The 16027-nt window shown below is 41.9% G+C and overlaps 1 protein-coding gene across 3 annotated transcripts in view; it reads left to right on the top strand.

The window, feature by feature from the left end:
* SMAD2 (SMAD family member 2) overlaps positions 1-7578 on the top strand; it is a 50105-nt gene extending 42527 nt beyond the window's left edge. For all 3 annotated transcript variants that reach the window (XM_059873558.1, XM_059873557.1, XM_059873556.1), the window contains 3 exons: positions 746-883; positions 1040-1184; positions 5582-7578. In XM_059873558.1, the coding sequence (XP_059729541.1) occupies positions 746-883; positions 1040-1184; positions 5582-5705 (407 nt within the window). In that variant the 3' untranslated portion in view covers positions 5706-7578. The remainder of the gene's footprint in view (positions 1-745; positions 884-1039; positions 1185-5581) is intronic.
* Positions 7579-16027: the final 8449 nt, after the last annotated feature.

Here is a 16027-nt window from a genome sequence, read left to right as displayed (position 1 = left end):
CATTTTGTTTGAAAATTTGTTTTAACGAAAAAGGCGAATGGAAACTGTGGCCTCTAAAGTACCTGTAAATTATAAATAGTTCTCTCTGGGAGATCATTTGCACATTATTTATTTTCTGCTAGAAATAAACCATGCAGATTTGTTTTCCACTCAGAGACAGAACAAAGTAACATTTTAAAGGTGGAAAATTGAGATTTTTTTTTTTCCACAGGTTTTTTTGTTTGTTTGTTTTTTGTTTTTTTTTTTTTAATAGGGCTAAATGAAGTCATATTGTTTTTGTTAAAGCAGCACAGGGGTATGCAGTGGGTTGTGAAATAGTGTGGGTGTATGTAAGCAGAGAGTGTTGCAGTGATGATCTTATGTTTTCCCTTTTGACCATAGTGGCCTGTGCTGCTTCACATACAATGCTTTAATATTAGCTCAAGTTTTAATTCTGTTTTTATGAACACTGCTTCTGAGCTTGGATTTGGTTACAAGCCATTATACGGCTGGAAAAGGCTCTTTCATTTTTGACCAAAAATTATTCTGCTTTTCCTTCATATATTTTGCATTTGTGGGAGTAAAATGCAATTTAATTGTGTTCTTCTCCTGCTAAGCTGTCAGCACCGCAGTGAGGTTGTGTAGATAATTGATTTCTGTTTGTGTTGTAAAGAAAAACCTTGGCCTTCTCTGAAAAATGAACCCCCTTGTTCTCTAATCTGCTTGTGTCATACCATAACTAGAGTTCCTTTGGATTTTACTGCAGGCAGGGGAGTGCGCCTGTATTACATTGGCGGAGAGGTTTTTGCTGAGTGCCTGAGTGATAGCGCAATCTTCGTTCAGAGCCCCAACTGTAATCAAAGATACGGCTGGCATCCTGCAACTGTGTGCAAAATTCCTCCAGGTTAGTGGCCTGCCAAAGGTCTCGTGTGAAAATACCCAGTGGGGGTGTTCACTGAATGACATTTCCTTTCCTTTTTTGTAATTTCTTCATAGATTCAGGCTCCTGTGTAGCAAATGCAAGTGTATTCACTGACTGTACCTTTTTGACTCTTTATAGGATGCAATCTAAAAATCTTTAATAACCAAGAATTTGCTGCTCTTCTGGCTCAATCTGTGAATCAGGGCTTTGAAGCAGTTTATCAGCTAACTAGAATGTGTACCATAAGAATGAGCTTTGTTAAAGGCTGGGGAGCTGAATACAGGTAAGAAAAGAACCTCCTTTGTTCTTAAATTTAGAGTTAACAGTTTTTATTCTTTCCCTAGTATACCATTTCTGCCTGGCTTGAAAGCCACACATACACACTTCTTGCTGCTATTGTGGATATGCTGTCTGCAAATTGAACCCATATTTTCCTTCCCCCACCCCCCCAGCTATGGAACTGCTAAGTTACAAAGTCCATAAACTGATTTTAGTGTTGCATTGAAGCCAACTGTTGAGCAAGGAATGTCATCAAAGTTCTGTTCCCTTGCTCAGCCCTGCTGGCTTGCATGTTGTGGTGAAATCTGCCCCATCATCTCAAAGTTCCACAGCTTATGCTGTGAGATTATTTGCTGTGTGTTAGACTTGAAGTCATTCTGGTCTCTGTCCTGCTCGGCGTGTAGCATGAGTTCTTTAGGCTGTGGTGCAGGATGGGGTTGGTGGTACCCAACGGAGAGACTTGCAGTGCCTCTTGCAGAATGGAATAGCTGGAGAGCATGCATCTATGGGATGGCAAGTATTTTGGAACTTGCAGTGGAAAAAGCTTTGCAGGAGTAAGATGACTGTGTTTATGTAGTAAAACTTCTAAAAACAATTCTTTGAGTGGAAAGAAATAGCATTCTATCTGCTTTTGAATAAATTCCAATTGTGTTCTCTATTAGCACTAATGAAAAGTGGTAGTTGAGGACAGTGCCTGTTTTTAATGCAGTATGGAAATTCAAGAAGAAAAGGAATTGGCTTCTAACTGAGCAGTTTTAAAGATTTCATTATTTTGGATAGCTAGACCTGTGGTTTTAAACAAATCTCTTAAACCTTTCTAGAAATTGTCCACTGAAAGAATGAAGTCTGACATAATATATAATGATTTTTTTAAAAGCCATGTTTTTTCTAGAGTTGAATAATGGTGTGTAGGCTCAACTTGGGTTGATTCCTTTATCTGTTCTTGAAATACATCCATGTAAATAGCAGTGTCAGTCTGTGGGGGAGGTTTCTCAGCTAAATGAAGCCAATTTTGTAGTAGTCTAATGAGATGAAATGAGAAATTTGAGTAGTGGAATAAATTGGTACCTCTTTGTTAGGAAGAGGTACACAGGAAAAAAGTCTGGCTCAGGTTTAAAGAGCTATTGGATTTGGCTCTGAAGGAGTATGTATATACTTAGGCATAATTAAATACAACATTCAAATCTGAGCAGAAGAAAGGCTTAATCAGTCAGATTATATAGAGGCATCTTGAAGTGAGTGTAAGTGCTGGTTTAAAACTGTGGGGAGGCTTTTGTTAAAGTTACTTCTGAGTGGGGAGAATGTTGGTGGCTGGTCTGTAAACTTTGTAGACCATAGGATTGAAAAACCTGCTGTGGTAGCACTGTCAAAACAGCACAAAAACTGGTTACTGACTCATGATGAACTAATTTCTTTGCAGTTCTCTTTAAGATGATGCTAATAAATTACTGATACACAAAGCTTGTAAATATGCTACAGTTGGGATTAGCCACCAAGAAGAGGTGGCTCTAATGACACAACCTTGAATTTAAATTAATGTAGCTTGACTTGTTGAAATGGATCAGGAAACACTGCAAACCCCATCACGCATGTTAAAACATCTGTGTTTCATTATTATGTGAAAAAAACAGTTCTCATAGAACAGGCTTAGGCAAAGCATTACTTGCATTTTGAGCATATGTGCATAAATGTGCAGGTACAGCAAGGTGATATGTTTTATAGGCTTGGTAGACACAGTACCTAACAAAGCTTTTCGCTTTGTTACATGTTGGCCCAAATTGGGGATGGTAGAAGTTCAGATCACCAGTCAAATGTTCATGTTAGCACAGGAGCTATCCAGGTCCAGGATCATCTTCTAAAGACAGTTCATCAGAGGTAATTAGTGATCTTTGAACTGAAAATTTTTGTGTTGAAGAAGTTGAGTTTCTAGCTTTAAGATGGTTGCTCAGTGACTATTTTACCAGTTTTTACCAGTGTGGTGCAAAGGGAGGATTGTTGAACTGAACCAGTTGTAAAATTTTGAAGAATTGTGGTGTGAAACACATTGTAGGAGAGTTGACTGTGGTGGAATGATGAAATTCCTTCTCTGGGAGAGGATTCAAAAGTAAATGGAACTATATATCCTGTGGTTTAGATTTGTTTTTCTGTTGTATCACTTTGTTCTGGCATAGGCATTTGGGGCTAAGATAACTGTTTTGTAGAGTGCTGAAAGAGCACAGACCCCAGCTGCTGTCTTCTCCTAGAAAATGTGAAACTTTTGAAATCAATCTTCACTGTCTTAATCTTTCTGCCTTTTCAGTTCCTCTGTTTATATAAACAGATTTCCTTTAAAGCAAAGGGCTGCAGTGCTGACAGTAAAAATGGAGGAGCTCCATTTGTGTCTGACTAATCTGCTGCCTTTGAATCTTGGGATAGCTGGAATTACTACGAAAAACTGGCTTAGCAACCATAGTCTTGCCAATCTGGTTAGGAAAAACTCCCATGCCTAGAGTGGGTAAGTGAAATAGGATTTCTCAGGCAGAGTTGGTTTTGTCCAATACTGGTTTCTTTATTTTGGAGATGAGAAGGAAGATTTTTGAATAACAGATTTGTGAAACAAAGGTATATGGGAGAGAGAATGGAACTTTTATGGGTGTCAGTCCTTCAGCTTTACTGAAATTTGTTATCTGGTGTTTAAATAAGGGATTCTATTGTGGAAAATTATAGGCAAGTTAGTATAAAGGACAAGGGAAACCCAATTTCTTCTTCAGTTGTTTCTGTGAGGATGTTATAGTACAAAACACATGTAGAATTGTAAGATTACGGGAAATCAGAGATAAAGTTTGATGTTCCTTTGAGATACCACAGGGTAACCACACACTGTGTTTTGATACAGTGTTTCTGACAACATCTACCAATTTCCTTGTACATTTATCATACAGTTTACTCCAAAAAGCCAGAGGTTATGATCACCATAGTGTTGTGCTGTTAACCACGCTGACAGGGCAGAGCCAAGGGTTTTTATTCCATATTTCTCAGTAGTTGTCTACAAAATTCAAATCCAGTTATGCATGCAGACCCTTGAAAGGTTGAGAAACAGCTGCACACAGTTGTTTGTGGTGTGATCACTGCATCAGTTGGACAACCTTCACTTCTGAATTTCGTTTTAGAAGTAAGGCTCTTGGTGTGGCACTTGAAGAAAATACTTGTGTTATTATTCTCCAGGGTGAAATATTCTTCATGTATTATCGGCAAGCGTGGGATTGTTGATTTGTCTTATATATGTAAAGTGCTTTGGAGTTCTGGGGACCTTTTTTTCTGGAAAAAGTTTAGTAATAGTTACGGTAATGGTCACAGAATTTTATCTCTGTGTACTAGATATGGATGGAAACATATTTAATAATGTGATGCAGAATTTTGTGGCGGCTGAACCTGCTTTCTGGCAGTAGTGGGTTGACTCTGGCTGGATTCCAGGCAGCCACCAAAGTAGCTCTCTCACTCCTGTCCACGGGAGAGGAGTGGGGAGAGAAAATAGAGCAAAATGGTCATGAAATAAGGACCAGGAGAGACCCTCACCAAATACCATTTGGGAAAAACAGGCTTGAATCAGAGTTATTGAATGAATTATTGCTAACACAACAGGAGCAAGATAATGAGTTGTAAAATAAGACCTAAAACACCTTCACCCCTTGCCAGCTTTACCTTTCCCCCCAGCTGCAGAGGCGGGTAGGAATGTTTGTCATTGTCAGTTCTTCAGGTGTTGTTCCTGCCACTGCTCAGGAAGAGGAGTAGGAATCTTTCCCCTGCTCCAGTGTGGGTCCTTCCCACAGGAGACAGTTTTACATGAACTTCTCCAGTGTGAGTCCATCCCATGGGCAGCAATTCTTCACTAGCTGCTGCAATGTGGATCACACTTCCATGGGGTGCAGTCCTTCAAGGACAGGCTGCTCTAGCATGGGCTCCCCTCTCCACGTGCCTCCCATAGGTTCACAGCCTCTCTCAGGCATCCCCTGCTCTGCTGTGGGCTCCTCCAGGGGCTGCAGGTGCATCTCTGCAACCCTGGTGCCCTCCATGGGCTGCAGGGGAGTCTCAGCTCTGGCACCTGGAGCAGCTCCTGCCCCTCCTTCTCCACTGCCCTTTGTGTCTGCAGAGGTGTTCCTTTCACTTGTTCTCACCCCTGCTCTTCTGTGACACTTAAAACTGGGTAACAACCACATTTTTTCTTAAATCTGTTATCCCAGGGGCATTACCATTCCTAGCTCAGCCTTGACCAGCAGCATGTCCATCTTCAGAGCTGCCAAAGGATATCTTTGCCAGACACAAAGGAAGCTTGTGACAGCTTCTGGCGGAAGCCCCCCCTGCTACCAAAACCTGGTGACACCAACCCCATAGAGTGACTTTTCCCTATTCTTTGTTTTCTAGGCGGCAGACGGTAACAAGCACTCCTTGCTGGATTGAGCTTCACCTGAACGGGCCTCTACAGTGGCTGGACAAAGTATTGACTCAGATGGGCTCCCCTTCAGTTCGCTGCTCCAGCATGTCCTAAAACTCTCCTCTGTCACCAGTGGGCTAAAAATCGAGTCCAGTCAACAGACTTAATATAACAGCTCGTCTGTCATAGTATTTGTGTGTGGTCCCAATGAACTGTTTACTATCTAAAAAGGTTTTTTTAAAAGGAAAAAAAAAAAGAAAAAGAAAAAAAAAAAGAAAAGAAAAGAAAAAAGAAAAAACAGCACTTGAGGTCTCATCAGTTAAAGCACCTTGTGGATTCTGTTTCCTATACTCTGATACTAGATGAAAATTTAGTGTATAGAAAAGCCTTCTTCAGAAAGAAGGGACAGTTCTAAAGACTCTTTAATGGTGTTTTTTATTGGGTATATAATTGAGTGTCCTAATGGTTATCAATAACATGAATAGCTAAGTATATATACAGATAATGTATCAGGATCTCAAATATCACAGTATTGTGCTGTTCTACATTTTATTTCCCATGAATAGTAATTTTGGTTTTTTGATTGGGGCAAGTATCTCATGAAATTCCAAGACTTTGCTCCCTTATTCTTTTATATTTTTTTAATATAAGCAGGTTTTCAAGTTGTCCTAAACATAAAAAGAATTTCCTTATAGAAAAGCTGAATTTTTTTGCTGCGTTCTTAAAGAGAAAGTCCCTCCATTGGAAGGGAACGAAATGTCTTGAGATTCATCTGTGAAGTCTTAAGACACTTTATATACTTAATGGGGCCTAAAATGAATTCATATTATAAATTCTGAGTGTCCATCACACTAGCAGCCTACTTTTTGATACCCATTTGAGTTGATGCATCTGTTGCCAGCAGTATTGCTGGCAGTGGTGTAATTTGGGACTTTTTTGTACCTTGGATCATTTGAAATGAGTGATTTTTTTTCTCATGGACTGAGAATTTACCATGGCTTTGGATATTGGATTAAGTGCACAAGGTTATTTTCTTACCCCTTACATCTGTATTTTTTTTTTCATTTAATAAGTCTTACCCCTTATCATCTGTATTTTTTTCATTTTTTCATATGTCACTAAAAAGAATGGGGTTTAGTTTTTGGAGCTGTATACCTTGAAAAATTATTTCCCGGGGTAAGCTAGACTCTTTGTTTAGGTTTTAAATAGATGCAGCTTCTTAACATATTTCAGTAAGAGAATTTAAATTTCTTATCTGAGTCGCTTTTATAGTTTACTTACACACCAGATCATGCGCATTCATTATGTCATAATGGGCCTTGTTATTAAAAGTAGTTGCTTCTGCAAAACCTCTAGAATAGTGGTTGCTGAGGTATGACCAGCGAAGGAGGACTTCCAGGTTCTTCATGACAGTGCATGTTATTGTGAACCCTTGGACACTACAGCTGCACCATATTAAAAATATTCTGAAATATATTCTACAATTAAGTCTGGGTTGGGGCTGGGTTGGGAAATTGTATAGAAGGGTTATTCTGACTTGAAAAATACACATCTTACTAACAATCTTGTGATCTAGCTGTCTGTCATTCTTTTGTTATTGTGGCAGTAGCAGGATTGCCTTTGTCTGTTTTTTCCATTGTTTCATCATTTACACTAGTTCTGTACTTTGTAAGTACAGCTAGTGATAACTTAGCTTTGAGAACAAAAATGTGGCCAGTGTTACAGCTTTTAATCACTTGACTGAATTGATGATAGTAATGGATATTTTTATGCCATAATGACTAGGGCATAGAAGCAATACCAAAAATCAAGCCTTGAGAAAATGGGCCAGACACCTTTCAAAAATTGGCAAAGCAGTTACCAGTTTGTGCTAGTTTTACCAGTAGACTAATGTATTGGTAGAACTTGTGGACCTAAGAAATAAGCTTCATGCGTGTTGCATTTGCCTAATATGTGAATACACTAATAAAAGTTTTAATTCTCAAAATGGCCGTTTGTTCTTTTTTAATTAATTGCTGTCTATATTTTTTCATTGAAGGTTAGGAGTTACCCTTATCCACCCAGTTAAATGGTACAAGTGTCCTGCATGTGGTAGGTGGAAAGGCAGGGTTTAGATCCTAATACCACTTCCCATGCAGCTGTTGTGGAGGTTCAGGATCTGTGTGTGTTTGGTGGTACAGACTCCTACTCCTGATGGAGTTTGTTAAAGCAGTTGTTTTTTCCCTGCTACAATCAAATTGCATCCTGCTATCTCAGGTGTTTACTTTCACCTGTGAGACAGATAAGATCAACTTGTCTGGGTCAGACTCACATTTTTGAGCAGGTTGCAGCTTGAATCAGTCAGGTGGCCTAACGCTGTGGTCTCTGTGCTGTGGATTTCTGAATGTGCCTTTCACCTGTGGCAGTGTTAGTTGCTTTGCCTTGGACACTGAACTTGAACCTTGACTCTGCCTCTTCTCAGGGTGGGCACTTCCAAGGAGAGTGCCAGGACCCTGCAGACACTGCCTGTGGTGCTGCCTGGGTGCAGGACCATTCTGGTCTGTGTTGAAGTCACTGGTTTTGACTACTGCTGGTACCACTCAAATGTTCTCATGCCATTGCTGTTCCAGCCAGAGCGTAGAGGCACAAGGGAGCTTATCTGTGTTTGTACTGTTCACTTGTCTGTGTTTCATTTCAGTGCCTGTGGCAGTTCTTGACTAACTTTAACCTACCCCTGTTTCTTAATCCAGTGCCTCTCTGACACTGCTGTTCTGCTCTTCTTCAAATTCATGCAGATGACTGCAGCATCTTAATACAGAATGCCTGTGGTACATAAGGAATGTGACTTCCTCCCTCTCCTCTTCTGCCAGTCAAAGTACTGATGTCCAAAACACAAATAAAAAGTGATTTTTTTTCTTCAATTAGGTTATTTTGCAAAATAAAGCATCTAGCAAATAGGGAGTACTCAAGTGGAGATGTTTTCAGTAAAGTATGGGGAGCCAGCTGCTTACATGTATCACAGAGCTAAAAAAAACCTCTCAACAAATTTTGTGTGGCATTGACTTTAATTCCATGAGCTGGGGTTCTGATCTCTCTTGTACTAGCCCTGCCTGAGCCTTGATTTTCATAGTACTGCCAAAGCCATGTAATCCAACACCACGTGGTTAATGTAAACATCCAAACCTAAAAATGATTTGAGTTGCCTTTTGGCAGCTTGGAGGCACAGAGTTGACTTTTTGGAACCCTTCCTCCAAAGAAAAACCTGATTTCATTTATAAGTTGTCTCAGGGTTGAGGCTTTGAGAACCATGTCGAATGCCTGGATTTTTGCAGCTTTAAGCTGTGAGAATTGATAGTAGAGTGTCATCATCTCTGCACGTTTCCCCCTTCTTTTTGCACATGGCTCCTTTTTAGGTGGCAAGGTCCCTGCAATAGGCATTCCCTACTCATTTCAGCATTTTGTGTGGAATGCTTTGATTTCAGGTGGTGTTACACAAATATGGAACACCTGAGAGCTGTGGTGTTCTCTTGTTTTTCTTCAGGACTTTGTGTTTAACCAGATCTTAACCTCCTTGAGACCAATTGCAGGCAAGGAGAGTAAATAATTTAACTTCAGACTCCATATAAAATTGACAGGGAGAGGTAAAATCTGAATTTGGCTCTCAGGTAGCAAAGGCTGTTGGCAGAGGAGTCTGATTTAAGTGCATAATGTAAATATAAAAGTCTGCCTTAAGAGGTTCTCTGGTGCTGTCAAAGTGGTGAGCTAAGATATTTAAGGATAAAAGGTTTAAAGTAATTAACACACTGCTAGAAATCACAACTACTATACTTCATCAAGCTCTTTGTTTCCATGTGTCCAACATTTTTCATGTTGAAGTGGGAGGGTGTGAAATTTGGGGGTTTGATAATCATCTGCAGCTCTGAATAGCTGGCACAATGAACTGTTTTGTTTTAGCCTTGAAACTTGTCACACTTCATTGTGGTTACAGTTTTGGGGGTTTTTTTAGCATTGCAAGCTGAAATTTTACTGCAGCTGGGTTTTGAGTTAAAATATTGTGAAATACAGGATTCACTACACTCCACCCACACAGTGTTTTACTTGAGTATGAAGCACTGTTCTTTTTACCAAAACAAGTTTGGCTAACCTAATTTTGGGGATGCTGAAGTTCCAGTGCTGGCTCTGAAGCATCAGTGAGGTATTGTCTTTGTTAAAAAAATTATAAAAATAGTTTTATAACTAAAAATAACACACCAGCTGCATTAGCAACCACTTCTGGAGGGAAGAGAGGAAGTTCCACCAAAGTGAAATCCTGTGATCCCCCTGTCGTGCCAGCAATAGAAACAGGTTCTGGCCCCATGTGTCTCGATGGGATTAATGTACACTGCACACCAATGTCAACCAAAGCTTTATACTCCTGTGGTTCTGATGTGCCAGGACAACGAATCCACAGAGATCAGAAAACACGGTTTTCCCCAGCCTCTACCTGGCTAAAGGCGGGCCCCTCTAAGTCTGGTTATCCTTCTTTCCCTGGACATATGTCTTGGAGGTTCCTTCAAGGGGATCAGTCATGTTGTCATCATCATACCTGGCAGTTTGGCTATGGGCCACTGGAGCTGCTTTCCTTTTGGTGGAACTCCCTCTCTGAGCCCTGTCTTCCTTCAATTCACGCACCCATTGTGCCAGAGCAGCAGTGGGTTTTCCATCCCATCTCCTCATGTTTTCTCCACAATCCCGCAGGAAGAACCACAGCTCAGCTCGTGGGGTGTACCTTCTCTCTCCATCTGGGGAACCTCTGATCTGTACTGCTGAGATTTGAAGATCTTCTTTCATCTCCCCCCTGAGTTTCTTGTGATTCTCCTCTGTCTTGACCTAACTTCTGCAGACGTGTTTCCACTGCTGCGATTCTGGCATGTGTTGGGCCATGCACAGCGTCTGCATGTGCTCAGAGTTTCTTTGCCATATCCAGCACGGTCTCATCCCTCTCATCCCACTTCATTATGGCTAAAGCAGAGGTATATTCATGTGGCCTGAGTCGTACAAGTTTCCACCACATCACAGACGTGCATGGTACCAAGTCTGGGTTCCTAGTTGTTACGTCATCTGAGAAGACAATCTCTGCCACAGCCATTTCTCTCAGGCGTTGGATCCCTTGCTCTATGGTCTTCCACTGGGTTTGCTGCCCGTGCCCAGAGGCTGTGAGGATTAACCCCCCTCATCATTCCTTGGTCGATGACAGGATCATGTGACAGAGATCCCAAATGCCTCGTTTCAGTGCCATCCAGAATTGTAGCCTCACCTGCAGCATCCCAGAGACAGATTAACTGATTACAGATTCATCAAGTTGTCAAGTGTAATCCCTTTTTTAGGCCACAAAGTTCCTTCAGGGAAAAGGACTCAATAGTGACTTCTGATTTTGAGTCAGTTGCTGGCCTTGAGGTTCCTACCCCCGCATAATCATCATCATCATCCACTGGGTGGTTGGTTTTGGTTCTGTGTTTCATGCCTCTTGTGGTAGGAGCAACAGCCATTGGTTAAGGCTCACTGTCTGGTTTAGCTGCTGGCTTAGGCTCACTGTCTGGCTTATCTACAGCTGGGGTGTTGGCTGCAGCCTGAATGACTGGGGTAGCTGCTGCTTTATTTCCCTGCCACCTGCCTCAATCTGCTGCCCTACAGTATCTAGCAGTGTGTGATAAGCATAGGCCAGGGCCCAGTTTATTGCAATGAGCTTTTTCTCCTTTAAGTCATCATGGCAGTTCTCTTCCAGATACTTCCTCACCTCATCTGGGTTCTAAATTTGTTCTCAGGCTATTGGATCAGAAAATTCCTTCAGGGTTTGACCCATTCTCTCCCATTCTCCACACTACTCAGAATTTTCCACGACTATGGTCCACGCTTGGGTCAGGGGTCTCATCAGCCCCTCTGGACATCTCAGCTTTCATTCTAGACAAGCTGCAAACTATATAGAGGAAGCCTACCAGATGAAATACCAGAAGGGTGGTATCCTTGGCAGCCAGGGGAAACTGAACATTCTCAAAAAGTGACATTAACAGATTTAAAGGAAAAGAAGGAAAGGAAAGACTGGGAAGTGTCACCCCCTGCTCCTCCTCTAACAAACTGGGTGTAATTACGAATAAACCCCCAAAACATGCTGCTGGAACTAAGACACAGGGTACAAAGGAACCATAAATCACTCATATTTCTAACAAACCCCAGTACCTTTGTTAAGTCCTTATAAATCATTATCACCACACCCAGTGAAATAGCAAGCTGAATCCATGCCCCTCTATGTGCCAGGGACAATATTGGAGCTATCTCTGGGTAGGAAAATAAACCTAGGGACCAGAAAGGTATTAACACCTCAAACAGGCCCAGGGACCACAGAAACATCAAGGCCTCCACCCAGAGACATTATAAACTCAAGCAACATGGTGAGTACCGAGTGCTTAATTCCAAGACAAAGTAGGTGAAACCAAAATGCAATCAGTTCAGGTTTTTTCCGCTTTCTTGAGCTCCATGTTGGGTGCCAAGATATTTGTCGTGGTTTGGGAGGAAACTTCCCAAAGTGGTCTCCTCTAAAAAAACAGATTCCAGCAGCCCCTCCACCAACCAGTTCGGGAAAAAAATGTCCTTGGAGAAAAGTGGAAAAAACCTGTTTATTTCACAAGCAAAGTACTCGCAAACATTTAAAAAAAACCCCAAAAAACCCAAAAAACCCCAAAACCAAAAAATCAGTGAAACCTCATGTTGCTCTGAAGAGATGGCAAATTCAGAGAGTCCTTCTGTGGGTGTGGCTCAGTCTCTTCAGGCTTCAGCCTGGCATCCAGGCTTGGTGTCCAGCTTTGGGGGGAGGGCCTGGGTGATTGTCCTGGTGTCCCAGACCAGAGGAAAACTGAACAGTTCCAGAGGGGCAAAAACCCCACCGTCCTGGGAGAACTTTTCTTGCCTTGGCTAATGAGGAAAACCAGCAAAAGAAGCAAAAAAAACTCCTGGAAAAACTCTCTTGCTCTGCACTCCTGTGAGCTCAGAGAGAACTGAACTCTTACCTCTGTGTTTTGAATCCAAGTATAAAAAAATTCCACCGCTCCCCCTGCCCCTCTACCCCTCTATCTCTCTCTCTCTGGGCCTAGCTTAAAACTCCAGGACCATTTCTGGGCACATAGCAGACCAGGGGATACACTGCATGATAAAGTCACTCCAGGATGCCTGCTCAGGGACTTAATTTGCAGCTGGTCTGAAGCTTTATCACTACTGAGAAAATATGAATGAAATGTGTTTTTCCTGACCATTTAAGCTTGGCGAGTGAATAATCATCATAAACCATATTAAAAAGGGCTTTTTAAAAAACTCATCAGTCATGTTGGTCCTTTTTTCCATCTCTCTTGGGTCAAAAGTTGTCTGAGTAAGGTTGACATCTCTTCTCTTGGGAAAGCAGTGTGTGGAGCAAGGTTCTTGTCCTGCATTGTCACAGCTACAAGAACTAAAACCAAGGCTTTAAAGCTGAGAGCAGTCTTTGATGTTGCATTAGCTGTTGTTTCATTAACTGTAATCAGGATTAAATCTAGTTGGCTGGCAGAAGAAAAATGAATGACAATGGATATGTAGAGGTGTCAGACCTCAGTGCTCTTGATCCTTCTCCCCCATGTAGAAGATCTGATCAGAATGGATTTGATAAAGCCCAGTTGCTTGTCCTGTTTCTTTTGTAATAGGATCCCCAGTGTCTATGGGCATAGACATTCTGGCCCTACTGTTTTCCCAGCAGGGGAAGGTGAAACAAAGCAAGCTTCTGACACTCTTGATTTTTCTGTTAGCAGCAGCATTTTTGCTCTATTTGCTTGCCTAAAACTATAGCAAGGTATCATAAAGAATTTATGCCTCATGAATTAATTGAGTTTATGAGCAATGTGTACCTGAGGCTGCAAATTCAGCTTGATTTTAACACTTACTCTGCTTCAAAGTCTAGTTTTCTTGTCATTTCATTTTGAAGTAAAATTCCAAGAACAGCTGTTGTGCACTTCGTGTGGAGGATTATTAAACATAGTTGCAGTTGATCTTTGAGTAGAGTTGGATGCTCTCCATGGGTTCGTATTTAATCTTGGAGAGGAGTTGTTTAGAAGATGGTCACCTTTGATCAAGGAGTAACCACACAGAGAGACCAGACCCTCAAACATGCACCCAGTTTCTGGAGGAAGCTGGAGTGGAGGCAGGTCAAGGTGTAGAGCCAAGTCCTGGACCAGGGAATTGCAGACCCCCCCCAGTTACCTGCCACACACTCAGAACTCTTCAGAGACACCAAACAGTTGGACAGATACGCTGGAATTATCTAGATGCATTAATTGCTTTGAAATTACACCAATGCATAATGAATTTAGAAACACTTCAGAAGACCTGACTCTTCTGTTTGTGTCGCATGTCCTTGGTGGGTGGAGCTGCAGAATTCAACTGAGAAAAATGTGTGTGTGTGTGAGAGCTGGTGAGATTCATGTGGGGGTTACTCAGCATGGATTCCCCAGGGCTTTCACACCTGTCTGTTGGTGTATCTCTTTTTCCCCTGTGGGATCCCTGGTGGAGTCTGTGGTTAAAAACAAAACACCTCAGGGAGCAGAGAGGCAGGACTTGATCTCCGTGAAGCTCTGGGAAGAATCACACTGATCTTGCTGAGAAGAGGTTTGTGAGCTGCAGGAAGAGCTCTGCTGGGTAACACCATGAGAAGGACAGTGTGCTATCACAGGGCTGTTGATTCAGGTACAGGCCCAAGTGAAATTTCTAATGGGCCTTAGCCAAGGTGTTCACAAACAGAATTTGTTGTGCCTGTGCTGTTCTTCCTTGTGTTTGGTGCCAAAGTTGGCAAAGGCAGAGGGAGCCTGGGCTGGTCTCCCCTGCAGGCATAAATGGATGAAGATCAGCAATGTCCACTTGAGGGCTGAAGGAATAATCACTACCCAGGCTGCTTCCTGATAGTGGAAAAAGAGCTTTTGCCTTATGTTTTTGTCAGTGGTCTGATGAATAGCAAAGGGCATTAAGTTTGGTGGAGGAGGTCCTGGAAGAAAAAAAATAATTGTGGTGAGGAACAAATGAAAATATCTTTTGGATGAAGAGCTGCAAGGCACCTGAGGAGCTCAGCAGCCTGGCAGGACTGTCAGGCACTGAGGCAGTCTGTGGGTTGGGATGCACTGTGGTCAATCTGGAGAGTGTCTGCCTCCAGACTGGACATTCCTAACAGGATCCTGGTTTGCCCAGGAGATGCATCTCCATCACGGAAGTGTACGCTCATAACCCAGCATGTCTTTTGGTACTTAGGCCTGGAAAATGATAACATTAATTTAGAAACAGCAATCTCCTTCTAGACAAGTACACTTATCTTTTCTTCTACAGCTTCAGAAGTCTGAGAGTCCAATGGGAAGAAAAACCACAGCAATTAGCAACGGTGCTGTTAGTACTGATGGGAGAGAAAATGTCTTCATAATGTATGCAGACTTTGAGGTTTGTGCAGCGTATGAAATTAAAACAGGCAAAGAGCCAGGGCTGAGAAATACAAAGGTTTAGTAAAACAGGAAAAGTGGTGGAGCTGAAAAAAAGAATGAGAGGGTGGCTGCTGCTCAGCTTCAGCAGTGATACGTGGTCACAAAGGCACCCCAGGCAGCTATCTGAACGCTCGTGATATGCATCTGCCTGAAGTTAAAGATCATAAAACTCATTTTCCTTTTGTTGCAGCACTGGAGGAGTTGTTGGAGCCCAGAAGCAGGTTTAATGGAAATGGGGCTGAGGAGCACAAATCCAATTTTGTATCTCTGGTTGCCAAAGCTGAGGCTCAGCATAGTCTCTTCTGGAGCAGCTTGAGTTCAAGACAGAAGAACCAGCGGGACTTGCTCTGTCGCCTGGTGGTTACCTGACCATGAGGATAAGCAATCCTGTAAATAATATTAATAAATAGCCTACAACCTCTGTGGGAAGAGGTTTGCTGTAATATCTGCATGAATTTTTATTCTGAAGAAGACATTTTTTGCTTTTTCTTTAGTGCTGGGACAATTCTTGGGAGTGTTCAAGTGCTCCTTGGCAAATAGTACATCTCATCTTGTAGCATGAATGTGTTTTGTGATGGGGCTTTGGGAGGGAAGGCTTTGTTTTTGAGGAATTCAGAAGAGAGTCTGACTTACTGAAAGTCTGCAAGACTTTTTTGTCTCCTGATTCTGTGCTTAAAACACTTAAATCCAAAGTTAGTGGAGTTTTGCGTGACAGCAGCCACGCTTGTAAAATGTGGAGAAAATGCTACGCTCTTCTGAGGCCCTGAGGAAGAATATTAAAGAGGAAATTTTTCAGAATACTTATTTGCCAATAGCAGGAAGTCCTATTAAAAAGGGGGAAGAAAAAACCAGCTTCAAAGTTTTCTGCTTGAAAAGAGGGTGGGGGAAGTGGGAATGGAATTAGCGTGCAAGTAACAGTCTAAATATTTTAATTGT

Source organism: Haemorhous mexicanus, chromosome Z (genome assembly GCF_027477595.1).
Source record: "Haemorhous mexicanus isolate bHaeMex1 chromosome Z, bHaeMex1.pri, whole genome shotgun sequence".
NCBI classification, from domain to species: Eukaryota; Metazoa; Chordata; class Aves; order Passeriformes; family Fringillidae; genus Haemorhous; species Haemorhous mexicanus.
This window is presented reverse-complemented; position numbering and strand designations above follow the sequence as displayed.